Here is a 27792-nt window from a genome sequence, read left to right on the forward strand (position 1 = left end):
GCCCATGTCTATCAACATAAACCTCCTCGTGCTCAGTAGGAGCATCAATATGAACGATAGTACCATCACACATCCACACACAGAAGGAAAGCCACCCTTCATTAGAAATTCTGTCGCTATATTATGTGGATTATCAGGCCAACGTACAATGTTAGGAAATATTACATGTACTATAGCATCTACGACTTTAGTAACAGTTCTGCAAACAGTTGATTTTGATGTCCCATGCATTGCTGCCACACCATGCAGCTGGGCACCATTTCCTAACCAATGTAGTAAGCGTATCAGAATTTGTTCCTTTTCGGAAAGGGATTGACTTCTTTTTGTTGCAGGTTTCAATAAATGACCAATCATTTCAAGAATATAGTCAGTCTGTAATGGGGTAACACGAAAACACTCGTGAAATTCCGTCGAAGTGCGGTTATGAAAATTAATCCTGTCTTTGTATGTTCTCTTGTTGGATTCTTCATCACTGTCCTCACTTGATGATAACAAAAGCTCTCGTCGTAACATGTTTATATCACTAAACCAAATTCTAGGCCGAGAAACTAGTGTTCGTACCTGTTAATTAACAACTGAAAAGTAAATCATCTCTTTGCAAAATTTCGGAAAACTTTTCACTTCATTACTTTGCACTTTGCATTTCTGTACCAATGGAGGAACATAACAGGCTTGAAAAGTGAAAAGATTCCTAACTTTTCACTTTTCACTTTGCAAGCTAAATCTGAAAAGTGATGGTGGAACAAAATCTGAACTGAAAAGTGCAAAGTGAAAAGGTGCAAAGTTCGTTTATGGAATAGGCCCCAGGACCGACTTATCCCACATAAAGCTCTATATATATATATATATTTTTTTTTTTTGCTAGTTGCTTTACGTCGCACTGACACGGATAGGTCTTATGGCGACGAAGGGACAGGGAAGAGCTAGGAGTTGGAAGGAAGTGGCCGTGGCCTTAATTAAGGTACAGCCCCAGCATTTGCCTGGTGTGAAAATGGGAAATCACGGAAAACCATCTTCAGGGCTGCTGACAGTGGGGTTCGAACCTACTATCTCCCGAATACCGGATACTGGCCGCACTTAGCAGCTATCTTTAGTGAGCCAGCTTGCATTAGGGAGATAGTGAGTTTGAATCCCACTGTCAGCAGCCCTGAAAATGGTTTCTTAACAACAACAAGCAAGCAAAATGGTTTTCAGTGGTTTCTCATCTTTATACAAGACAAATGTTGTAGCTGTACCTCAATGAATGCCATGGTTGTTTCCTTTCCTGTCCTAGCCCTTTTCTCTCCCAGAGTTATAATAAGAAATATCTGTGCCAGAATGATGCATTGCACTGTCCCCATTATTATCACCACCATGGATGTCGTCGTCAGCTGTAACTTGATCTGAGTATATATAACTTCTTCCTGTATACACTGATCAGTTCAAGTTTATGGATGTGTTTAAGATGACTAAACAGACCAATCCTGGCATAAAACATACGCCCACACAAATCATACTGAATGGATGGAGGAGGGCGGGGTTGTAATTGACACAGTTTTCTTGTTTGTCGCTTGGCCTCTTGATGTCTGCGGCGTTCTCTTTCAAGCAAGCTGACAGCGGTGGATGTAGTGTTCCGCCACAGTGAATGGTTCACACCACATTCTTCCCATGTCTGTATATATGTACCAGTTATCTTCATGATGTGTTTCAGCAGGTCCTTAACACACTTAAGAGGGGCTCCAAGAGGTCTACTGCCAGAGCAAACTTCACCATAAAGAATTTGGCGCGGAGGCCTGGTATCGCCCATGCAATGAACATGGCCTATCCATCTCGGTTGATGAGCGATGATTGTCGCCTCAATGCTACTTAGCTGCGCTTTGTCAAGAACTGCCGTGTTGGTCACATAGTCCTCCCACTTAATATTCAAGATGAATCTCATTTTCTGTTGGTGGAAGCGCTAAAGTTTTTTGATATCACAGCAATAGAGCGTCCGAGTTTCACAGAAGCGTGGAAATGACAACAGCTTTGTACACCATGAGTTTGGTATGCAGTTTTAAGTCATTATTCATGAAGACTCTGCACATTAACCGCCCAAATGCTGCATGAGCAGCCCCATTTCTTTTATCAACGTCTTGTTCGCAGGTACACCGTTTAGACAAAATGCTTCCAAGATACGAACAGTGATCAACCTGTTCCAGTGTCGTGTCTAAGATGGAGATACTGAACTCAGGAAGAGTTAATCCTGGGGCAGGTTGTTTTTTCCGCATTAATGGGAAGACCAAAGCGATCACATACACTTTTAAAGCAGTTGACTGACTGCTGTAGTTCTGCAGGTGTTAGAGCAGGAGATGCGGTGTCATCGGCATACTGCAGTTCTGTCACCCGGGTAACCAGAGTACATCTTTGTGAGCTAAGTCTTGCCAGATTGAAAGGGCCTACATCAAAACAAAATTTAATCTCCATGCCTAAGTAGTTTGCAGATGTTGCATGCAGCATGGCAGTCATGTACAGTGCAAAGGGTATAGGAGCAAGCACACAGCCTTGTTTCAATCCATGAGTGAATGGGAACAAATCTTATAGATAGATAGATAGATAGATAGATAGATAGATAGATAGAGAGATAGATAGATAGATAGATAGATAGATAGATAGATAGATAGATAGATAAAAGCCTTTATTTTCTGTGGCGAAGTTAGGGCTCTTGGCCCTTTCTTACACTTAACCACTGTGACAGTATTAACAAGTTTGAGCCTTCCCTATAACCTTTTGGACTGGTGCTAGTGCCATTGAAATAGCGTCAATCGGCTTTACGCCAATATACCTTTTTTAAGTTTACGTAATGTGGAGTTCATTCATGTAATGAGCTGGTGAATGTTTCCGCCTAACTGCGCATGCGCCGGCATCCGACAGGCGTAACTGGTCCTGGACTCGCCAGCGATAGCGGGAGCAGTTCCCTGCGAGAAGCCATGATGGATGGAAGTGTGTGCTTGTACTACGCTATGGCATGGTGGGTTATTCTGAAACCACCGTGATTTCACATTTAATGGGGATGTATCCCTGCTGGACTTGCTGTTGACCTTCTACCGTACCTTTGGAATATAATTTTGGAGGAATGCTTCTTCTGGCTTCTTCGTAACAAGATTAAGTTCTCTGTCCTCGTGGTAACCTACTTCAACAACAATGACCAGGTTTGGATTTTCAAAAAGGTAGTGTCTGAAAGGTATGTACCTGTGTTAGATTTCCCTCATTCGCCGTGAAGAAGAAAATATATGTGTTTTTGGCCGTAGAAGGAAAATAATAATAATAATAATAATAATAATAATAATAATAATAATTAAAACATCTTTCTCGGAATTCGGACTTGGCGTCGTATGTGCTTATGCATTTCAGAAGATTGGTTTTTCTAACTAATTGTTCTCCTAAGTGTGGAAAATGCACAGTGGACAGAATTAGAAAATTCTTTTCAAAAATTTATAACTTTCATTCTTGTGCAGCATTGTAACTTTTTGGGGTGTGAACCAACGTGGCACTTCCAAGATATCAGGCTCAGCTTTTTCCCTTGGGGTTTCCTGCTCGCAATTCTGTGTAACATTCCGCTCGGTTTCGAATGCTTTCTTTCTGCTCGGGTTTTCCGTTAACCTTTCTTGCCCTGTTTTTTCTTTTTTTCTCCTCACTCTGGAAGGAGGCTTTGCATTTTGTTTTCCTGTTTCCATGGCAACGTGTGGTTGTTGGTATTGTTGTTGGGATTTGGTTTGTGTAGTCTCATACACAGCTCTGGTGTGGTTCTCCGATAATATATTTTTGGTTGTGTGTATCTTTGACTATTTTTTTACAGTTCATTAATTAATTTTTGCCAACCTTTTAACGTATGATGTGCCTTTTTCTTTGGCTGGGGCAGATGTGTAAACTTCTACGTTAAACTTTAACTTATCTTGGAAACAGCCCCTTGGTGTAAATTGAAGAGATTATTCGAGCGACGAAGAGTAACATCCTGCTTCATATTTAACTGAACTATAATCTTGTTAATGAAAACTAGTAGTTTATTTGGTTTATTCTTCACGTGATCGATCACATTTTATTTTACCTCTTAATTGTTTCTACTCAAATGGTACGGAGGTCAACGTTTTGTTTTTTTCTTCTTATCCAAGTTTTTTCGATTATTTATTATCTGTTAAAAGAATATCATATTTTTCCAATATCGTTAATGAATTAATGAATGCAACATTGTTGTTATTTAATGATTTTCAATCTGCTGTTAATTATCAGCTAATCAATATCAAATATTTTTCCTGATCAATTTAACTATTGTTCATTTGGTTATTTACAATTAATCTTTTCCAAATATTACATTGAATTTATTTTCTGATACCAGTTTTCCTTTTTGAATTAACCTAGGTTTTCTTAAATTAATTTCATTTAAGTTTTTACACCTTATCCAGTTCTATTTAAAGCTATTTTCTATCACTAAAGTGTTGTTTTCATTCACCACTTTGAATGGAGCACTGTCACTGTCACCTTTGATAGTTATAACCACGGCCTTAAGCCGCTTCATTTTCTCTGCTTCCGGTAAGTGTGTTATTTCTTCCTCTGCTTTTTCGTAATGTTTTCATGTTGTTTGTTGGTGCTTTCTCTCGCTTTTCTTGTATTCGCTTAACCTCCCCTCTGGGGGCAAATGCACTACCAACCTTCTCACCTGGGAGCACCCCTCCTAGGCGTGTAAGGTTATTCTGCCCACTGTCCCAAGGGCTGGTACTTTAGCTTAGTGGACGGTGTTGGTTAGACCACACACATATTATTATTTGTTAATACAATGATACTGATTAACTTAAAATACTAAGAACTACAAATAACACTAATTTCTAAGACAAAAATATGAATACATACCGTATTTCACGGCATAATCGTCGCACTTTTTATACCAAAATTTTCGAAAAAATTGTAGGGTGCGACCATTATACGATGAATATTTAATACCAGTATTTGTATTACTCAAAAATGTATTTATAACTAAATTGTATTTGATACAAATTTAAGATGCACGTAATACTCGCGTTTATACATCAAAATAATTAAAATAGTCTAAAACAAAATTCATAATTTTTCGCAACAATTCGGCAAACGTTTTTCCAACCTGAAAATAAAAATGAACGTATTAAGTTAATTTGTCATTAATTTGGGTATTAAAGTTAAAATATTACACTTGCAAAAAATTATCGCTTTGTTGTGAAATGCGGACTTACCGGTACGCAATTTATTCCAAATCTTCGGTGTCGCTATCGCAGGTTTCGCTATCTGATGCGCCGTCCTCGCCTCTGTTAATACCAGTATCCGATTCTTCGTCTCCCTGCCACACTGCGTCAACTTCGGAACCGTCTAGTGCATTCGAAATCCCAGTCCTTTTGAAGCTCTTGGAGACTAGTTCAGGTGGTATAAGATCCCAACTCTTCTTCACCCACGAGCATAACAGGTCCAAGGGTGGACGCCTGATATTTCCGGCGGGCGTCAATTGCTGATCGCCGCTCATCATCCACTCGTTGTAAAATCGACGTAAATGGTCTTTAAAGGGTTTATTAACACATACGTCTAGTGGCTGCAAAGCAGATGTTAGGCCACCAGGAATGACTATCTGTCGTGTCTTATTTGTAGTGAGAATTTGCTTCACTTCGTTCACGAGGTGACCTCGGAAACTATCTAAAACAAGCAGAGCTGGTTGTTTTAGTAGTGCAACAGGTCTTCTATTCCACACAGTTTTAACCCAGTCCAGCATGAGTTCTACGTCCATCCAACCCTTTGGTTGCACTCGTACATGAATTCCACGGGGAAACTGTATATTCTTAGGCATCGTTTTCCTCTTGAAAATGATGTAAGGCGGCAACTTTCTCCCGTCAGCTGTAATGGCTAGCATTGCCGTGCATCGCAACTTCTCAGTACCGCTGGTTTTCATTAATACACTCCGTGATCCTTTTAGCGCAATAGTGCTGTTGCGAGGCATATCAAAAAAGATTGGAGTCTGATCGGCATTACCGATTTGAGAAAGCAAGTACGAAGTTTCCTTGCGCAAACGTATGACAAATCGGTGAAAATTTACAATCTTGTCTGTGTAATCAGCAGGCAACTTTTGGCTTAGTGTTGTTCTCCTTCGCACTGACAGATTGTGTCGTCGCATGAACCCCTTAATCCACCCACGAGTCGCCTTAAACTGAGTTACCGGTATGTTGTGTTTGCGCGCTACCTCCTGTCCCTTAATTTGTAACATTTCATATGATACACTGCAGCCATTGTTACGTATTTCACTGACGTACCTAAACACTTCTTCGTCAATTATAGGAAACTTCCCTGTTTTAGGACCTCTAAACGCGCGTCTAGAAGGGTTTGTGCTTTTTAGCTTGTTTTTTACTTTCCGCCAGTCACGCACCAACTTTTCACTCACAGAAAATTTTCTTTCTGCAGCTCTGTTCCCGTGCTGTTCAGCGAAGGCAATTACGCTTAGCTTGAAGCCCGCAGAATAGTTTCTATATTTACCCATAATCGCTTATAAATGCTTCACACGTTAATGTTTTGCGATATAAATGACTTTCCGTAATTGTTCACTATTAAAACAAATTATTTCTGCAAACACCCAAAACACAAATTAAAAACTTAAATTCTCACGCACACATGTCTACAGTAATCACGTAAATCTGAAACAAATAAATGCATCTGTGATCTGTCCATTCCAGAGCAGCCAATACTGTTAGGCAGCAAGGAAGCATGCAACAATTTATCAGTTTAGCTTGTTGGTTGCGACACACTACTGCGCTTGCGCAAAGCTCGCAAACCGGAGCTCTAGCTAGCGCGGTGTAGATCTACTGTATAGTTGACTGTATTCCGAGACGTCAGTAACAAACATTCATTTTTTTCAATTTCTTTTAAACATACGGTAATTAGGTTAATATTTCTTCCCAGTTATTGATGATTTTACATTACATTACTGACGAGTTTATAAAATAAAACTTTAATAGCATTGGATACCGGTAATAATTATCTTGACTGCTTGGATAAAAGTTTTCATCCCATGCCCGGACACTTATGACGTAGTAGTAAGATAAGAGTCTAGCGATGACAACTGAGACATCGTAAATAATTCGGCTGAATAATTCCGTGGAAATCTGCGTTATCGTCTTGGATTTCACTTCGTGCGCAATAACACAGGAGCCAGCCCCATGGTGTAGGGGTAGCGTGCTTGCCTCTTACACGGAGACCTCGGGTTCAATTCACGGCCGGGTCAGGGAATTTTACCTGTATCTGAGGGCTGGTTCGAGGTCCATTCAACCTACCTAGCCGGTATTTCCTGGCGACGTTGCCGATAAGCGATAACTTAGAGCCTTACGTATTTCAAATGGGAACTCATAATATGTAGGTGGTGAATAAATAGTACACTGTCTCGCGACCACGTTGTCAAACTGCCGATAGCCTACCGGTAAGCATAATATGTAGGTGGTGAATAAATAGTACACTGTCTCGCGACCACGTTGTCAAACTGCCGATAGTCTACCGGTAAGCCATGCGTCGTACATATACCGGTATTATTTATTTATACGTTGTGCAACATGTCGCAAACGTGACTGTGTTGCCAAATTGCCCATAAACCATACACGTATTTAAATTGCGCATTCATGTGCAACTTACGTTGCAGTTCCATTTACCTTTTTAACCAGATTAGTGAACAAAATTTGGACGTGCGACGATTATGTAATTAAAGGTTTAAAGTCCGATTTTTGTATTGAAAATAAAGGATGCGACGATTACGCGGTGGCGACGATTATGCCGTGAAATACGGTACATGCAAAGATGACAGAAAGAAAAAGGAACTGCCTACATAATACAGATTTGAAAAAATACTCATTTCAATACACAACAAAAGAAATAAAAACGTAAAAATACTAGTAAGTTTAATAAAATTTTAAAATGAAATTCAGCTAATTGTATCTTTGCAATACTACATCTAAGTTAAATTTAGTTACTACTAGTTATGTTTAGACTACTACTACTTCGTAAATACAGTACGGATGTTTTTAATTTAATTTAAATGATCATGTTAACCCAATATCTTATTTTAATGTACAATAATCTCATATCATTTTCACACACAATTACTTGTTCCACTCATACAGGTACCTTGCTGGAAGCACTTAACGAGGAACTGCGGGTAATAGGTTTTAAATATTTTTTTTGATTCAGCATCCTTGATGTCTTTGGGAAGAGCATTCCACCATCCCGAAGCGGGAATAGTAAATGATCGATGGTATGTGGTTGTTCGGTGGACAGGTATGTCTAGGAGCGACACGGAGTATCATGGAGATGTAAAGAGCCAAGGTGACGAAAATTGCTGGAGAGATAAGCAGGGATGTCTTCCGAAAGTACCTGGTACATAAGAGTATTTGAATGTAGTTTACGCCTGTCGTCTAGTCGTAACCAAGATAATTGTTTATAATAGGGAGAAACTCGAGTGTCATACCGTAAATCCATAACATATCCAAGACAAGCATTTTGAGCGCGTTGTAGTTTTAAACTTAATTCATTTGTTATATCTGTAAAAATTACATGACAGTAGTCAAAAATGGGAAATAATAATGACTGAACAAGTTGAATTTTTAGTGATCGAGGGAATACATTTCTGAACCGTTTTAAGGGGTGCAAGCCACAATAAACCTTTTACAGATATTCTTAACTTGCGCTAACCAGTTTAGAGTTTCCGTTATAAAAACTCCAAGGTTAGAAACTGATTCACAATAAGGTATAAAAGTATTATTTAAAGTTATGGGAGGAATGCAGTTTTGTTTTAAAACGTGAAGATTCTTTGATGTACCAATGATAATGGCTTGCGTTTTATGGGGGTTTAATTTAAAGTTGTTTTTAATTGCATAGCCATTAATTTGCTCAAAGTCAACATTAACATTACATATTGCTTGCTGTATATTATTAGTTCTAGTGTGGTAATAAATTTTCAGATCATCTGCATAAAGATGGTACTTGCAGTGCTTAATTGATCTGGTGATATCATTTATACATAAAGTGAACAGGAGAGGGCCAAGGACTGACCTTTGTGGGACGCAAATATTTTTTGTTCGCCACATTGATTTATTATCATTTGCAACCACACACTGCCAGTGGTTTGTGAGGTAAGAATAGAAAAATTCCAGCATTTTCTGGCTAAAGTTTAAGGACTGTAATTTGGGAAGAAGCAACGTAGGTTTGACAGTATCAAATGCGCTACTGAAATCTAAAAGAGTAAGTATTGTCACTCGTTTGTTGTCCATTGAATATCTCATGTCATCTGTCACTTTCAGCAGAGCTGTCATGGTACTATGTTTTTTCTTAAAGCCTGATTGGTAAGAGTCGAGTAAAGCATACTTATGGAAGTACGTAAGGATTTGCTCATGTACCAGGCGTTCCAGCACTTTGGACAGGGGTGGTAGGATAGAAACTGGTCGGTAATCTGAAGGAATACTGGGTCCATCCTTTTTCGGGATTGGGATGACGAGGGCATCCTTCCACGCCGCAGGGAAAATTTGTTGGGTTAAACAGTAGTTAATAATGTGTGTTACGATCGGCAGAATGGTGCCACTGATATATTTGTAGAAAGACAGAGGTATGCCATCACGTCCAGCAGCATTTGATCTGAGAGAATACATAACTCGTTTTACGTCATTTATACCAACCTCTTTAAACACAAATGTATCTTGAATTGGCATAGAAGAAACATTATTATTATTATTATTATTATTATTATTATTATTATTATTATTATTATTATTATTTGCTGTTACGGTGGATTCGGCCGACGTGAAGTGTAAGATTTAAGTCATCAAGGGATACATTCGGCGCCTGCTTTAATAACTTTCGACCTATACCCATCATTCGTAATTGTTTCCATATTTCTGTAGAGTTCTTGCGTTTTGATACTTGACATATGTGTTTATATTTACTGTTTCTGATTAATTGTTTAACCCTGTTGCGGAGAACGCGGTAATTTTCAAACTCATTAGCATTACCCGTTCGTTTAAACCTTCTGTACCATGAGTCACGCTTTGCCATTTCTGATTTAATCTCACTAGTCAACCACGGAGAAGGTGGTCGACTTACCCGGATCTCTTTCTTGGGAGCAAATCTGTCAGATCAGATAATTTATTTATTTTTACGTCAATATCATACATGTGTAAAATATCGTTCCACGGCAATAATATGCTTCGTGTCGTATTCTTTCCTTGTCCAGATTTTTTATATCCCTACATGTTATATATTTAGTTTCATATTTTGGCATCTTTAATGAATAGCAGATATATATATATATATGTATATATTAGATCATGGGTAGAAATACCTGGCACTGCAAGCTGTCCATGATTTAAAACTTTCTGAGGATTGTTAGTTATGATCAAGTCAATCAAAGTACGAGTCGTCCGATTTACTATATGTAGATGATTAGTAGCATTTAGAGGTAGGATGTTTAGGTCTAAGCTAAAGAACATATTTTGTAAATATAATGAGTTGTTTGTCGCAGTCAGCAGATTTGTATTAAAATCTCCCAGTATAATTATATTTTCGTACAGTGGAATTAACTTGACTCAGCAAAATTCAAGGTCCGATATATGTCTCACGTCTGGGGGTTTATAAACTACTCCGATCAGTACTTTTTGACTGTTAGCCAAAACTTCTACAAACATAAACTCTGGTCGACTGGGAACTGTCTGGTCTGAAGTAGCCACGATTTTGCTTTTGAGATCATTACGACAGTAAATAGCACACCCTCCTCCTATACGTTTTCTTCGGTCTAGACGATGTAAAGTCATGTTATTTAATTCAACAAGGCCTGAGTTTAGTGAAGGTTGTAACCAAATCTCAGTTACACATATGCAGTGCAAGGTATTACAATCATGAAAGAGGGATTGTATTTTGTCAATGTGAGCCATCAACGATTGCGCGTTAATATGACAACACTGTAGGGCTTGCCAATAGCTTGCAAGACTTTCTCTGAGAATGCTTCCCACTGGCACTGTTGAAGGGTAGGGTGAGAGAGGCGACTGGGGAGGGTGTGGGAGCGGGTCACTGACATCAAGGGCACTACAATTGGTAGAAATAACACTTCTATTGTCACTAGCCATTGTTTAGAAAATACTTCTGCTTACTCAACTTGTTTTCTCCACAAGTACTTCCAGGGGTACAATCACATTCAATCACACACATACATGTACATTTAATTAAAACTACAACATTACGCATTAATGGCATCTCAGAAATGAGCCCGTATCAATGCTCACTCATGTTTTACATTAAACTAACAAGTTGTACCATTGTAGTAACAGACACTTTTTGTCCATTGTCAAATAGCACAACAATGCGACCGTCCTGGCTCCAGACACGATTTAAGCCAAAGTGATCACGTGCGCGCTTTAAGATGTTTTTCCTGGTTCCCGTGAGCGAATCCGTCAGGAGAAGGTGCGTGCCTTTTAGCAGACGTTTAGCCCTCCAGATGCGGTCACGATCCTGGTACCGCAGGAACTTAATAATCAAAGGGCGTTTACCCGTGGCAACCACATCAGCCGTTGTTCGCTTCGGAACACCTACGCGATGGCAACGGTCAATGTCTGACATATTAATCTCGATATCTAGTTTTTCTTTAATAGTTGATAATACTTTATCGTACACGTTTTCACCTGGTGCTTCCAGGACGCCATGCAAAATTAAACAGTTTCGGTAGCTATATTGTTCCGCTTCGTCTATCCGTTCACTTTGCTCGACCAGCTTTTCCTCTATTTTTAAAATATTGTTTTTTATGTCTTTCAGTTCACTGGACACTTTCTCTTGAAACGCACAGAACTCCTCCTCCAGCCGCTGTAGTTTCTTCTCCCGGTTGGCGCTGGTGGTCACCTCTTTGAGTTGGCGCGGAAATGCTGCATTGCATATTTAATAGCCGATACCTTTTGAACTACATCCCGCAGTGTCATGATCGTTGTCAGTCTTAGACGGTGATTATTAAAACTATGGAGATTAGGTCACGAATGGCACTTAGCTGCTGTTTATCTTGCAGATTTACGAGTTTGTCTTGACACACACTTTACTCTATGACTGAGCTCTCTGCCATTTTTACCAGCAAGTACTGAGTTACCATGAAGAACCTGCTCAGACGTGCTATCACGAAGAACTTGAACTAATTCCAGATAACATTCAGGACATCCAAAATGTCTCGGTACTTTCCACATAGCAGATCTTGGTACTGAATCAAAGGCTTTTTCCTGATCATAGAAAACTAAATACAGAGACTGCTGTTGTTCTCTGCATTTTTCCTGGAGTTGTCCAGCACAGAAGATCGTATCTGTTGTGCCTCTGGAGGTCCGGAAACCACATTGAGACTCAGGCAAAATCCTCTCTGAGATAACTCGGAGCCGGTTTAATAGAAATTTTGCAAGAATTTTACCTGCAATTGGCAAGAGCAATATACCACGGCAGTTCCCACATACACTACGCTTGCCTTTCTTGAAGATAGTGATGATGGTAGAATTCTCCAAGTCGTCGGGTACTTCGAGTTTCCCAAATCAAGAGGATGAGTGTGAAAAGTCTAGTCTTGAAGAGTGTACCTCCATTTTGTATCAGTTCCAGAGGGATGTTATCAGCATTTCTTGGTTTTAGTTGACTGAGTGCTTTGGTGAAGTCTCTGTATGTAGGTGGAACTGCCATCCATGTTTGTTGGGGCCGCTGAGGGAGATTACGAAGAAAGTCCTCAGCAACATTGGAGACACGATTTAGAAGCGCAGAGAAATGTTCCTTCCAACGCTCTAAAATTTCTCCATTATCAGTTAAAATGATGGAGTTGTCAGCAATCTTCAATAGCCCCGATAAAGATCGAATTGGACCATATCAGACAGTCTTTGCAGTTTTTCAGCTTTTTGTTCCTTGATTTCCCTAATTTGTGCCTGACATTTCCTTTAAGTTCCAAGAAATGTGATTTCCTCACATTGGAAGACGGATCTTGAAGATAGGATAGATCAAACCAGTCCTGTCTTTTTTTTCCTCATAAAACCAATTATTTCCTCAGCTGACTCAGTGAAGACCTTCTGAAGCGTGGCCCATTCCTGATTTGTACTATCACTGCTGACTGGATGACTAGCCAGTTTGTTTCAGATTGCATTTCTGTAATCTGCAGCAATGGATTTAATTTGAAGTTTAGAAGTATTGAATTTCTTTCTGGGCAGGTTGTGGATGGATCTTTTTGGTTTGCGACAGATTGAGATTCTCAGCTGGCAGAAAAGGAGCTTATGATCTGTCCAGCACTCATCGACGTTTCTTGCGGTCCTTGTAACAAGAACATCTTTTTTATCACATTGCCTGGTGATGATATAGTCAAGGATGTGCCAGTGCTTTGAGCGAGGATGCATCCAAGTGGTCTTGTAGCGATTAGGCAGGCAGAACTGAATATTAGTAATGAAGTGTTCATGTTCAGCACATAAACCAAGGAGCAGTAGAGCACTGGCATTACAGTTGCCAAGTACATGTTTTCCCAACACATTGCTCTATAATTGGTGAGCTTTACCAACTCTGGCGTTGAAATCGCCAAGCAGTAAGAGTTTGTCTCTTGGTGGTACTTTGGTGATGGTACTGCTCGGCAGGTTGTAAAACTGGTCTCTAGCTTCTACATCAGCATCCAAGGTGGGAGCATATGCGGAGATGAGTGTCATAGATTTGGCTCCAGAGAGTGGGATTCGGAGAGTCATAATTCTTTCGCTGACAGCGTTTGAAGTTAGCTGATAATCATTCACCAATGTGGTCTTCACAGCGAATTCAACACCATGAATACAGTGTTCTCTCTCATCTTTTTCCTTCCAGAAGATTGTGTAGCCTGAGCTGAACTCTGTAAGTTTACCTTTGCTGGACAGTCTGGTTTCACTTAGGGCAGTAATATCAAAGTTAATTCGTCCAAGCTTATGGGTGACAAACGCTGTTCTTCTCTCAAGTCTGTTATTGTCTTTCAAATCAAGTAGGGTTCGAACATTCCAGGTTCCTATAATCAAAGTTTTGGTAATCTTCGTTTTTCGACTGCATAAGGGGTGACCCACTGAATGCGGCCTCCCAGCCGGCTCAGAGTGTGACTACCGATGTTTAGCCCACATTTTTCAGGGCCCTACCCATTCAGGGTGGGCAGCGGTGATCCTAAATAGGCGTGCCTAAACACAGATGCAAGACCGAAATCCCGAGTAGTCACGGGGTCTCAGAAAGATGACCATCACACATCTGCTGCCAAAGTGCAGGTCCGAACTAGAGGCTTCTAGTTTCACCCGAAAACCTGCCTCCACCATCCTTATCCCATCACCGCTGGACTTGAGTTGAAGGGGGTGACAGCAGGAAAAAGTGCCACAAGCGGGATTTTGTTTAAGGTGGATCACAGCTTGCAAGGAAGTAACCCCCACACTATGATCTTGGAATTATACCCTAGGCACAATTGAAACGCAACATGCAGGTTCTAGTACCACGACTGCAATGGACTGCCACAGACTCGAAATACCATTGAGTTCACAACCAGTCCGTCTGGCATGACCTAATCCGCCTCCACGAGCGATGAGAACCACAAAAAGGAGGTTCCTCTGTTGGTTTTGCCGCTGGGCCAAAGACAAAGATGATGGGTTGCAGTGTCATTTCCTACAATGAGGGGACCATCACCCCACCCAAAGGGGCTCATCCGCCCGAAGCCGTTGAGCCCTATGGGGTGAAGAACTTTGCATACTTCGGCAGTGTCATTTCTCGGGACATGCTAGCCACAAAGGAAGGGCAAATAAGAGTACAGAAGAGCTCTCACTTTTACCAGCAAGTAAGAACTCTCTTCTGGGATTACAAAGTACCAAGATAAACAAAGTTAGTTAATGTTAACATTGATGCTTTCACAGGCCGTACTTGTAGACATGATACGGACTTTGGGCTTATGCTGTGTCAAGAAAACCAGGTGAAACTCATACAAGGATAGAGTCATAGGAAAGTTCGATTAGCCACGATGTTTTAAGGGCAACGGGTACTTTCTGCGTAAGTACAAGGCATCTAAGATGCATACAGTAGAGTAATCCAATGAATAAAGCATGAATAAAGCACTTGCACATGGGAGCCAGCATAGATTTCTCCTCGCCTTTGAATCATGATTTTTTTTTTAATTTCTTTTATTGCGTGAGGTTATGTTTGTCAGCGAGTTATCCAAGTGCATTATTTGAATACTGTAAATGCACCTACTTGGATACATTTTGGGAATAGGTTTTTTTTTTTTTTTCCATGGCATTTGAAAGGTTTAAACTGTGAATCAAGGTTAACTGCATGCAGTAATGGGCCTTAGAATATGTTGTAACGCGGCAAGGGTTGGCTATTTTGAATTATGAATTGGCGGTAATTCGAAATCACGTAATTCAAAGCCCGATTTTTTAGTCCCAACGACTTCGAATTAACGAGGTTTTACTGTGTGAAGAAAACTTCTCATGCACTCACAGTGTAATAAAAAAACTTAATTGGAGCTTAGTGTTGTTATCAGTTCCAGCTTGGAGTGCTGTGCCAACATACAGCGAGCCACCTGGTGACGAACAAGAGTACCAATACAGCTCCAACGGTAAAACGTTCTTAAATTCAAACCCTCATTATTGTAGAAGAGATCCTCGTGAACAGTCTAGATTTTCTTCTGAAAACTCGGAGCAAAGTTCTCTGCGAAACAAAGAGTTTCACCTTGTTTCCCTGACATGGCATAAGCCCATATCAAAGGTAATTAAGATCAACCATACTTCATACTGATCTTAACCTATGGTAATGAAACATACAGTCTCACTTAGATGAACTCATCGAGGTTACCGGCATCTGAGATGAAGCTCCTGAGGTCCACAATTTAAAAAAACAAAACTGGACAAGTAGGAATGACATGTTGAGAAAGAAAGATGGTATTGAGACATCAATGTTAGATTGCATCGGCATGTCCAGACTGAGGTGGTTCGGGCATGTTATGAGGATGAAGCCAACAAGAACAGCTTATGTTAACTTGGAGAGGCATGTCACAGGAAAACAGATGGTGGAAAGACCAAGAACCCACTGGATGGATATTGTAAAGATGGACCTTGCAGATTAGGGAAGGACACTAGAGGACATCATTTAACAACAGAAAGTATCTTAATAAGACAGTGGAAAAGGCTCGTCAACCATACCCGGAAATCTGGAACTGTAAAAATAATTATGATTATGGTGATGATTAATAACTATGATGTAACTTTCTCTCTCTAATAACAGTATTTCAGAGCATAAAAGAAACAGTGATGTATAAACATTCTCACAGAAGGTCAACAATAAAAGAAACAGTGATGTATAAACATTCTCACAGAAGGTCAACAATGTTAACTGCTATATTATATGCTCACAGACCACAATCCTATTTCACACTGCTACCATAAGTTGGGTGCATTCCTGAAACGTAACATTGAGTGGAATACCATCAAGAACTGTCAATCAGCTCACAAGCACAATAAACTCAAATTTTCTGGTTGGATTATTTTAGTGAGCAAATGGAGTGCCATTCAGCATATTAGAATGAATATGTTTAAACAAGTATTTCAAATGTTTTGACCAGTTGTCTTAACAATACATATACACTCAGTAATAAAACTCTGATGGTTACCTGGGGTCATCATAGAACATTTGCTGAGTGGCTTGTCCATGGTGCACATCCCAATCCACTATGAGGATCCGAGACATCTTGCAGTTCTCAAGTGCATGGTGAGCAGCAAGAGCGACATTGTTAAAGAAACAGTATCCACAGTACTCACTCTTCATGGCATGATGGCCAGGTGGTCTACAAAAAGGAACAAAACAATAATAATGGCCACCTCCTGAAAGCTCAAAGACACATATAGAAGTGACAAAGCAGAATGCACAGAATAAGAATAGCAGTGAATGGACATGACAATTACCCTCAGGTGACCCTTTATTCATTCAATTTAAAATAACATTCTCGGTAGAACGTCGCCAACAGCTAGAAGGTTCAGCATTATTATGTGCACCCATCATGTTTGGCTGCCATACACCAGTGGTTTAAATTCCAAGGAAACATGATGGCTGCAGTGTACAAACTCAATATTCTCCAATCCATGGTAAGTAGTTCAAGTTGCTTCATGTCGCACCGACACAGATAGGTCTTATGGCGACGATGGGACAGTAAAGGGCTAGGAGTGGGAAGGAAGCGGCCGTGGCCTTAATTAAGGTACAGCCCCAGCCCCAGCATTTGCCTGGTGTGAAAATGGGAAACCATGGAAAACCACCTTCAGGGCTGCCGAGAGTGGGGTTCGAACCTACTATCACCTGAATACTGGATACTGGCCACATTTAAGCGACTGCAGCTATCGAGTTAAAATTGAAATAATAAATAAAGAGGATCAACCTATTCAATACAAAAGAATAAGAAATGCAGTGATTACATTCATATTTAATAATAAGTAGGAAGTGGTACCGGTTTCGACCCTAGTCCAGGTCATACATCAATTCAAACCACCTGTCGACTTAAAAAGAGTGTCGCGTAAGTAGTCATCCTTAATATCAAGGTAAGTTAACAATATACATTTCCGATCCCTCTTACAGCTCATTTTATCGACATAATGGTAGTGATTATGATTTAAGAGGAAGTACACTTCTATTCCTATCCCTTATAAACAAAGTTTCAATCCTATGATTTTTTATTGTGTTAAAACAGGGTTTGAATCCATAATTTTTCTCCTTAACACAATATAAGGTATGACAAAGGTATCCCCTGCTAAGTAGTAAAATAATTTTATCTGCACAGTAGGACGATTTTTTATTCTGTTACGGTAACTAAACAGATTTTTTTTCTGTTGCATGTGTTCAAATCCCGCAAAATCCATCTCCTTAGGGCAACGGTATCCTCTGCCATGTAGTAATCATTTTATCTGCAGTGATTAAGAAGTATGTCTGATAGAGATATACAACATTTGCAATTCTATGTGTGCGTATTGATTGCGTAGGAGTGCGACTGTATCAACAGGGAGATTAATCTTATAATGTTTTGTGTTATAAGTTTTTCTGTTCTGAACACTAATAGCCAACATGTTTTGTCTTGCTCTATAATCAGTTCTAGTGTGTGCTAATTGTAACTTGTTTTGACGAATACAAACATACAGCACAGTAGCGATAAAAATTTCTGTTTAACAGTCAACATGTTTTGTCTTGTTGGATAAAGACATACAGCATGTCAATTCTACATTTTTGCAATTGCATTCTGTAACTAGATTGAACCTGTTTTGTCTTGTCTGATACAACATTTGCTTATCCTACAATATTTTTGCATGCTGTAAAAAGTATTACCTTCTCCTTACCGCCCCCTCCTGAATCGAAACACTTATGCGACGAGGACAACGCTATATAGCGTTAGAATATTTGTTTGTAATGTAACGTTCCATTCAGGAAGGTATCTGTCCATAGGGGGAGGGATTGAGCTAACCTCACTAACTGTAAGAAGGAGTCCTTTTGCCACGAGGAGCCCTTTTGCCTGGAGGAGGAGCTCTTTTGCTAGAAGGAAGAGCTCTTTCGCCATACAGATAAGGAGGAGCCCTTTTGCCTGGAGGAGGTGCCTTATTGCCAGCAAGAGTAGCCCTTCTGCCCTATAGATGAGGAGAGGTTCTTTTTCCCATTTGCCCTTTTCCTAGAAGGAGGTGCCCTTTTGCTAGGAGGAGGAGCCCTTTTGCTATACGGATGAGGAAGAGGAGAAGGAGGGCGGATGTCCCCTTTCGGAGGAGGAAGAGGCCATAAGAGCCAATGTATAGCCGCCATCTTGTGCAGTAGCCCCTGGGCTAGCTTTCTCCATAAGAGCCTATGTATAGACGCTATATTGCGCAAGCGCCCTTAAGCCGTCTAATAAGAGCCTATTTGTAGCTGCCATCTTGCACAGTAGCCTCTAAGCTAGATTTCTCCATATAAGCCTGTGTACAGCCACCATCTTGCATGATTGCCCATAGCCGTCATCTTTCTCTGTAAGAGCCCAGGAATAGGCACCATCTTGCGCAATCTCCCATGGCTGGCATCTTTCTCCACAAGAGCCTATGTATAGCTGCTATTTTGCGCAATCGCCCATGGCCAGCATCTTTCTCTATAAGAGCCTATGTATAGCCGCCATCTTATGCAATCGCCCATAGCCGTCATCTTTCTCCATAAGAGCCCATGTATAGCTGCTCTCCTGTACAATTGCCCATGGCCGGCATCTTTCTCTATATGAAGCGGTATGTAGCCGCCATCTTGTCAAGCGCCCCTAGGCTGTCTACTGAGAGCAGCGGCCATCTTGCGCAATCGCCCACAGCCGTCATCCTTCTCCAAAAGAAGCCGTGTATAGCCACCATCTTACGCAAGCGCCCCTAAGCTGTCTCATAACAGCAGCCGCCATCTTGCGCAAGCGTCCCGAGGCCGCCTCATAAGAATCTGTGTATAGTCGATATCTTGTGCAAGCGTCCCTAGGCCGTCTCATAGGAGCCGTCGCTATCTTGTTCAAGCACCCCTAAGTCGTCTCATAAGGAGCAGTGTGTAGCCGCCATATTGTGCAACTGGCGTTGGGAAGGGCATTTTGTCGTAAAACTACGGCCCTGTGTAGTTAGACTCCTCCATGTGGTTATGTGTGCTTACTTATGGCATTCCCTTTGCCCTACTACTTAAAACAACGTCCGGAGAATCATCATTGTTCTACTATTCAAGTTAGTGTCGGGAAAGGCATTTCACCGTAAAACTACATCCTGTAAGGTTAAGCCCCTCCAAGATACCGACTGTCTACATCAAGAAGGGCATCTAGCCGTAAAAGTAACATTAGACCCTTCCATTAGGTTAGGTTTGCTTTCTTGGGTGACGTGAAGGGCAACTAGCCGTTAAAGTGAGGTTATGACCCCAAGCTGGCGACTGTGAGGTTAGACCTGCTCTCTTGTGTAAAATCCACAAATTGTCATTGCTCACCTACTACACCAGGGGTCAATGACCTTGGGTTAATGACCGTGGAGTTAGAATCGGCCTAGGCATACTACTAGGGGTCAATGACCACCTGTAGATCTCATTTTCCCGCGCTGCTGATGTCAGCAGTCACGTTACCCGCTCCACGGCCTCTGATTGGCTCGATTGTGGGAACCCCTTTGTTCCTCTACTGACAACGATCACCGTCAAGGGGTGGCTGTTATCGTGTCGCAAGCTGTAAACCGTGCCATGCGAAACTTTGTACCATACTGAGACAGAATAGCCCTACTGCAGTTCCAGGCCAGTCCAGTCAATGTCAACATCATACAAGTGTATGCACCTACAGCTGACAAAAACGATGTTGAGATGGAGGAATTCTACAGTCAGGTCAAAAGTGTGTTTGATATCACAAAAAAACATGACATGAACATCACTCTGGGAGACTTCAATGCGAAGATTGGAAAAGGCAGGGTCAGTAACACGGTTGGACCATTTGGTCTGGGCTTTAGAAACGAGAGGGGCAGACGGCTAGTGCAGTTCAGCCAGGAAAAACATCTTGTGCTTAATACTTGGTTCAAACTACCAGCCAGGCAACTCTGCACCTGGAAGTCACCTCAAGATACCGCAGATCACATCGTCCGAAACCAGACTGATTTAATTATGGTGAACCAGCGCTTCCGCAACGGTTTCAAATCGGTTAAAACCTACCCTGGAGCAGACATCGTATCAGCCCATAACCCTATGGTAGCATGCATCCAACTGCGCTTCAAGACGTTTGTAAGACCATGAAACCTGCGAGGATAGACATCAGCAAGATCAAGAATGAAGAGATTCGTAAGAGGATCCAGCATAACCTTTCTAAAGGTTTCGATAAAATGAAGAACGTTGATACATGTATAGAAGTCTTGTGGACAGAAATGAAACAGATTCTAACAGGCATGGGGAAACAAGATTTAACACGTGATAAAAAGATCATGTGGATGACCGATGAGATACTGGAACTAATGGATAAGTGGTGGAAATGGAAAAACCGAGAGATAAATAAACACAACCACGTGCACAAAGAAATTAAGAGGAACATTGTGGCTGCAAAAGAACAGTGGATGACAGAAAGATGTCAAGAGGTAGAATTCCTGCAGCAAAAGAATGACACTTTTAATCTACACAAAAAAATAAAGGAGTGCCTTGGGTTATATCGTAATAGAGGGCATCATGTTCTGGTGGATAAGAACAACCGCATTGTGACTGACATCACTGACAAACTCAAGGTCTGGAAGTCATATATAGAAGAACTGTTCAACGATGATAGGCCTAACAAACATGGTGTGAACAAGGTGAACACAGGCCCTGCCATTTTGAAGGACGAGGTGAGGCGTGTCACCTGCCAAATGAAGAATGGAAAGGCCCCTGGACCGGATGAAGTGCATGCAGAACTCCTCACACTCCAGGACGACAATGGTATTAGTATTCTGACAGACCTATTCAACAAAATCTACTCAACTGGTATAATCCCAGAAGACTGGTTTAGGTCCACTTTTATCACTCTCCCTAAAAAGGCATGTGCCAGACGATGCGAAGAGCATAGAACCATCAGTATGATGAGCCATATCCTAAAGATACACTATTCCCTGCATTTATATTCCCGGCTTTCACGTTTTCCCATCCTTTACAACATTTTTTGTTGGTCCCCTGAGATTTCCTATGCTCACAATGTATTAAAATCCTCAAATTTATGTTTGCGACATTTTATGCTTCTCGCCATTTATACCACGACAGGCCGTTCGAGAGGAAAAAATTTGAGATAAAATGGCGTCGCAACTAACCTAAAACGCTAACCATGGCAAGACGACCATGGTCTATGATAACTCTTAGAACTCTCAGTAGGCCTATTGAACTTTCGCTTAACCAACGCAGCGCATTCTTTGACATCAGGCGTTTTACACAACATCCTACACCTTATTTTCAAATCCGATGAGTTGAATTAACTCTCTAAATCTCACATACACACAAACTTTCCACAATAATGCTATGACTTTAGAATGCAAGTAAACAAACACTCAATAGAAGTCAAAAACATGTGTAATATCGCACATACAATATCTGGGTAGTTGTGATTTTGGGATCAACACTACTGTACCATTACGTTATAGTCGAGGCGATCCTACTCGCAGAGATATAGTGGACAAAATGGAGTGAGCCGGCTTCATGCGACATGAACACATACGAACTGTCACTAAGAGGCAAGTTAATCACAGTTTAGAAAGCGAAGACGTATGAAAGACCATCAGAAAAGAGTTTCATATTGGAACAACTCTTGTCTTGAGAAATAATTGAATTCAATTAATTCTTACCACTTTGAGGAAGAAGATCGCATTTAGAAAAAGTAATCTACCAAAACTAAGGAAAGGCTGATCAACAAAAAGGAAGAGAACTGTGTTTTTAAAATATAAATATTGATGAAAATTTCGATTATTCACAGCTAAAGAATTAGTCAAGACGAGGGGATATATATTTCAATTTCACTTATAGGAAGAAAAGGAATATTCGGACCGGTGCAAGATCGAAGAGAAAGGGCAAATTCTAGCACTGTAAGTGGCTGAATATAATCAAAAATAACAGAAGTAGTACCTAGAAGAACTTGCCAATGCAAAGAAAGAGACCTATTTGATGAGAATAATCCGCATTTAAATTCAGATAAAAAGCACAATTTCAAGATATAGGAGAAATACTAGCATTTATTCACATCTGCAAATGTTTAAAATGAGTGAATTAGATAATTATTCTGCTAGTATAAAAGCGTTTTCTTCTTGCATGGACACCGCTAACATGATGAGAACCGCTTAAGCTGATGGAGGAAGACTGCCCAGACCACTATGACAGAGATCAAGATTATGATGCCCAGTAACCAGCTGTGACGTGACCGGAGATATAACTTCTCAGAGATGGCATAACGTACAACCAGGAGCCAGGAGCTGACCAACTCGAGTCGAAATAAGTGATAAGTTTCCGATATACATATAAAATTAATAGTAGTTGTTGAATTTAATTGGTAAATATGTGTTACTTGTAAACGAATCATATGTGCCAAATTGTGAACATCAGTGTTAGATCTTGAGCTGTTAACCGCGAATGTGTGCCAATTTAAGTAGCGGATATAACCAAAATGCAGTTTTAGCTTATTGTCAACATACGTGAAGTGTGTATATCGATCTTTAACATTCCAATTTACACGGAAAGTTTATTTTACTATGAAATGGGGAAAGATTAAATAAGAGTAGACATGAATTGCAGAGCATAACCTAACCTTTGAGTAAACCAAATTGACTGACACTGGCTGTCGTGGGAGTGACAAACCATAATAGAAATATTATTTAATGGAAGCGAAATGAGAATATATATATAATCTGATAGATTAATAAGAAGAGGTACATGAGACATGTGTAGTAATGAGAGAATTGTGGTATAATGTTTTATTTTCGTCAAAAGGTTATAGGAAGGAAGTTGTTGTAACGGTTTCATGTGGCAGATATTGATAATCCATGTTGAATAAAATGAAAGCTAAGAAGTTAAGTCATGTTGATGTGAAGAGTTGTAGTATAGCTGAATTAATGTCAATTGGTTATATGACGTGAAAGATTATGAATGGTTATTGAGTTTAGGATACTTATCGGTGTATATGTAAGGACGGTCATAATTATCGCCCTACAGAGCGAGAATGTCTCCCAGAATAAAATGTAGATTGAGGAATGATATTACGACGAAGCATTGGCACAGAGTTTAGGGGTTAAATAATATTTTAATGCACATGGTCTAACTCTTCAACGGAACCTACGATAAGATCATCATATTTTAAGGACGAAGTCAAGATTTTTACCCTGAGGAGCTGACGGGAACAAAGACCACGACCAATGGTAAGGTGTACTACCACTGATCCACAAGGGGAGCTAATGAGGTGTTAACCAAAGTCTATACCTCTTATCGAAGAAAAAGAAAAAGACTACTGTATTTGAAGGATTATTGACAATTTGAGGTCGGCCCGCACATAACACAATGCACGAATATAACCGTTCCAAGACACTGATGGTTAGTATGCCATTGAGACACTGCCGCAAACCACTACTGTAGGACAATGCAGTGACTGTGTACTAAGGAAGATACGTACCTCCAATATATAAATGCCTGCCTTTGGCTTTGATTTCTAAAATTAAGTTCCCAGAAGCGAAAAGTGTGGCAATCCAACCGACAAGCCCACTGCCACACGGGCAAAACGCTGGTAATTTTACTAACTAAAAGGCCTAAAGAACTTGAACACTTTAATAACCATAATATTTTTCAAATAATCCCAATGAACTACTCAAGATTAACTTCCTGAGAACATACCTGATAATGGCCATTCCATTCTGCACTTTCTTAGAACAGATAGCATCAACAAGTTCTATGGCACTGCCTGCAGACAGCAGGGACAATCTGTATGAACTCTGAAAAACAGAACAATAAAAAAGTCATGCTTAACCCACTTGTAACATTAATAACTATTTCCTTAACAAATGACGTTTCATTATCGACAACGCACCACTTACGTCAGAGGACTTTTTACTCGCCTTGCGGAAAGGGACTTTTAAATATGTTTTTAATGGTAGAAAACAAGGCAACTTACCTCAATATGATACGTTTACGTACTATTTCATTGGTATACTTTTCAAAAAGGGATTTCAATGCTAAGTTTGGAGAATATTTTAAACACCAACATCACTGTTATTTTTAGTACCAGTAATGTATTTTCACCTGAGCGCAATTATGTTTATTTCATCAATATTATGATAATTATAATTGAGCATAGTTAACTTATAAGATTGAGATCACTCCAACTGACAAGCATTGGTTTTGTGTACAGATATACATTTGTTAAATTCACGTTTTTTTTTCATGATGTACACGCCTACTTTTTGTTATATTATAGAGTATTTAGCTATAGTCTAAATTTGTTTACGAATGTAAGCTCTTTAATAAAGACATTAATAACTGTCACATGCCAAAATAAAATGGTATAATTAGAGCTGTCAACATGGTTCATAACCCTTTTGATATACTAGCTTGACATGGATCACCAAAAACTTAGGTTAGGTTTGGAGAATACTTTAATAATCAGCATTAATTAATGCACTGTTTATTACTTTCATATTCCAAGATGTAATTGAAGCATTTAATTAAAGCATCATACAGTAAAATTTAAAGTTTTACACTAAAACAGCTGACATGGAAAAGTGATTGAAAATTCAAACAAATTCAACTTACGTTAAAATGATCTTCAAAGATCAGACTTTTCCGATATATCACCAGCATTTCTCCGGCTCGCCAAAATCCATTTCTACCTAGCTTTAGCGTCCTTTGGAACATTTAAAAACAATTTGTTTGGGGTGGTTTGTAGAATGCCATGTGCTATTGCACATCGGACCTATACACCATTTATAAGTTTTCTGCCTCACTGTCTGCGCAGGATTCATTTGAAGTCCAAAATATACCACTCAGATTATTACCCAATGTATAGATCTCGAATTTAACTATACCAGACACTAACATAAAGTAGAAATACGCGAAGTGTATCCTGTTTCTCACAGCACACTATGTGTTATATCGTCTGCTAATTCAGTCAACCTGTACGATGACGTCAGACCAATGGTAGCGCGTACTTGCATCACGTGACATTTTCGTACTTTAATTTAGATTTTTATCATGTTTGGAGTTATTATTTGTATATTCTGATCAGATTTTTGAATTCTGCATGAAATTTTGAATCAGATTACCATATTTTTAATTAAAACCCCGGATCATGCATGTTCCCTATTGCAATGTACAGTAATGCTAACCACAATAGCAGAAGGGAGAAAGCTATCATCGTTCATAATTTTTGTAAGACAAATCACTCTGAAAGTAAAGATCCCTTATTTAGATTTGTGTTCAGGAGAAATGGAGGATAAATTCTAACATGGCGCAAGATAACAATCCGGCTCAAGGGCGATAAATTTACCGTCCCCATCCTGCACTTGAGTAATTGTCTGGCGCATCCATATGCAGGGGTGGGACCCAGTCTTACGGGGTATAAGATGGAACCCACGCCCAGGGTTGCGGATGAAGACCTTAACAGCATCTGAGGTAGAGAAGGAGACCTTCGGAATGGCGAAGGTGGTGGGTAATTTTTCTCTCTGCAGAAAATTAGAAGAGGAAACCACTGCCTTGTAGAGAAGAGGGATCTTCAAAGGCTAAGAGGGTAAACCCAAAAAGAAAATCCTCAGATGCGTTACGCTTAGCAGGTCAGCAGATGAATATATTTGTACTTGCTTTTAACTATAACACAAGCTTCGGATGGAAGTTTAAAAATGGAAATGGAATTGACAAGTCTCTGGCTACAGTTGTACAGTATGATGGTAATGCTGATGTTCGTGCAAGTGTTAGATCAGAGAACAAAACCCAATTTGGAACAATAAATATTTTAACAATGAATGGGAAGGAAAATGAATTGATTGACCCAGTGGAGAGACAAAAACTCGACATCCTGGGATTAAGTGAAGTAAAATGGAAAGGAATGAAGAAACTAAGAAAGGGGAACACCTTGTACTGGATGGGTAACAGTACAGAGAAAAGGAATTAGTGGAATTTATAATGAATCAGAATGTTGAACCAATAGCTGAAGTTGAGTATGTAAATGAAACAATTATAATAATGCATAAACATGTAAACAAGGAACTACTGAAGATAGTATAGGTGTATGCTCCACAGTCAGGATGTAGTGTGGAAGAAAAACAAGATTTCCTCAATGCACTGGAAACACACATTGTTGGAGATGGGATCATGATAATGGGAGATCTGAATGCCCGTGTGGGCACTGATAGATGGGATATGAGAATGTTCTGGGCCCACCACATGGGTATGGCGATAGAAATTAAGATGGAGACAAACTGTTGGACTTTTGTATCAGAAATAGTATGATAATAAAGAACACATGGTTTATGAAGAGGAATAGCCATAAGATCAGCCGATATAGTTGGGATGGGCAGTATTTTACACTCATCGATTTTATAATAACAGACCAAAAATGGGGAAAATATGTCATGAATACGAAGATAATTCCCAGTGAAAGTATGGAAGGTGATCACAGATTATTAATTGTGGAATTAAAACAAGCAAAAATCCCTAAAACTGTACTGAACAGGAAACCAAAGATTAGGATTTAGGAATTGGAGGAGGAGAATAAAAGAATGGCATTCCAAGATTTGATAAAAAGGAAGTTGCTAACACGGAAATACGAAGTGGAGAAGAAGAGTGAGACAATTTAAGACAGACATTTGTGGCAACAGCAATTGAGGTATGCAGGAAAACAAAAGCAAATGGAAAGGAGACACGGTGGTGGACAGACAAAATAAAAATAAAAAGAAAGGAACAAGGTGAAGAAAGAAATGGGTAAGGAAAAGCAAAAAACGTTTCAAAGGAATGAGAATATGATAGAAAGGTTACATGTGGAATACAAAAGACTGAAACTGCAAGTAAAGAGGAGTATCAAGGAAGCATTATTAATGGAAGTAATGAAATCAACCTTGAAATTAATAACAGACTAAGTAAAGGTACAACATTTTATCATCATTATCATGAGAACGAAATTAACATTATATAAACAGTATTTCATACTAATTGTAACATACGGACTAGAAACGCTGGTACCTAACTAATAAGAGACAAGATAGTAAGATCCAAGCAGTAGAAATAGAATTTTTAAGAACATCGGTTAAAAAGTCAAGAAGAGAGAGAATACAAAATATTAAAATCAGA

General features: G+C 39.8%; 1 protein-coding gene across 8 annotated transcripts in view; it reads right to left on the reverse strand.

Annotated features, from left to right (window-relative positions):
• The window catches only part of HDAC6 (histone deacetylase 6), a 458923-nt gene that overhangs the window by 399778 nt on the left and 31353 nt on the right, over window positions 1-27792 (reverse strand). For all 8 annotated transcript variants that reach the window (XM_067152102.2, XM_067152103.2, XM_067152104.2 and 5 more), the window contains 2 exons: window positions 24349-24446; window positions 16649-16822 (listed from right to left, as the gene is read on the reverse strand). In XM_067152102.2, the coding sequence (XP_067008203.1) occupies window positions 16649-16822; window positions 24349-24446 (272 nt within the window). The remainder of the gene's footprint in view (window positions 1-16648; window positions 16823-24348; window positions 24447-27792) is intronic.

This window comes from Anabrus simplex, chromosome 8, assembly GCF_040414725.1.
Source record: "Anabrus simplex isolate iqAnaSimp1 chromosome 8, ASM4041472v1, whole genome shotgun sequence".
Classification (NCBI taxonomy): Eukaryota; Metazoa; Arthropoda; class Insecta; order Orthoptera; family Tettigoniidae; genus Anabrus; species Anabrus simplex.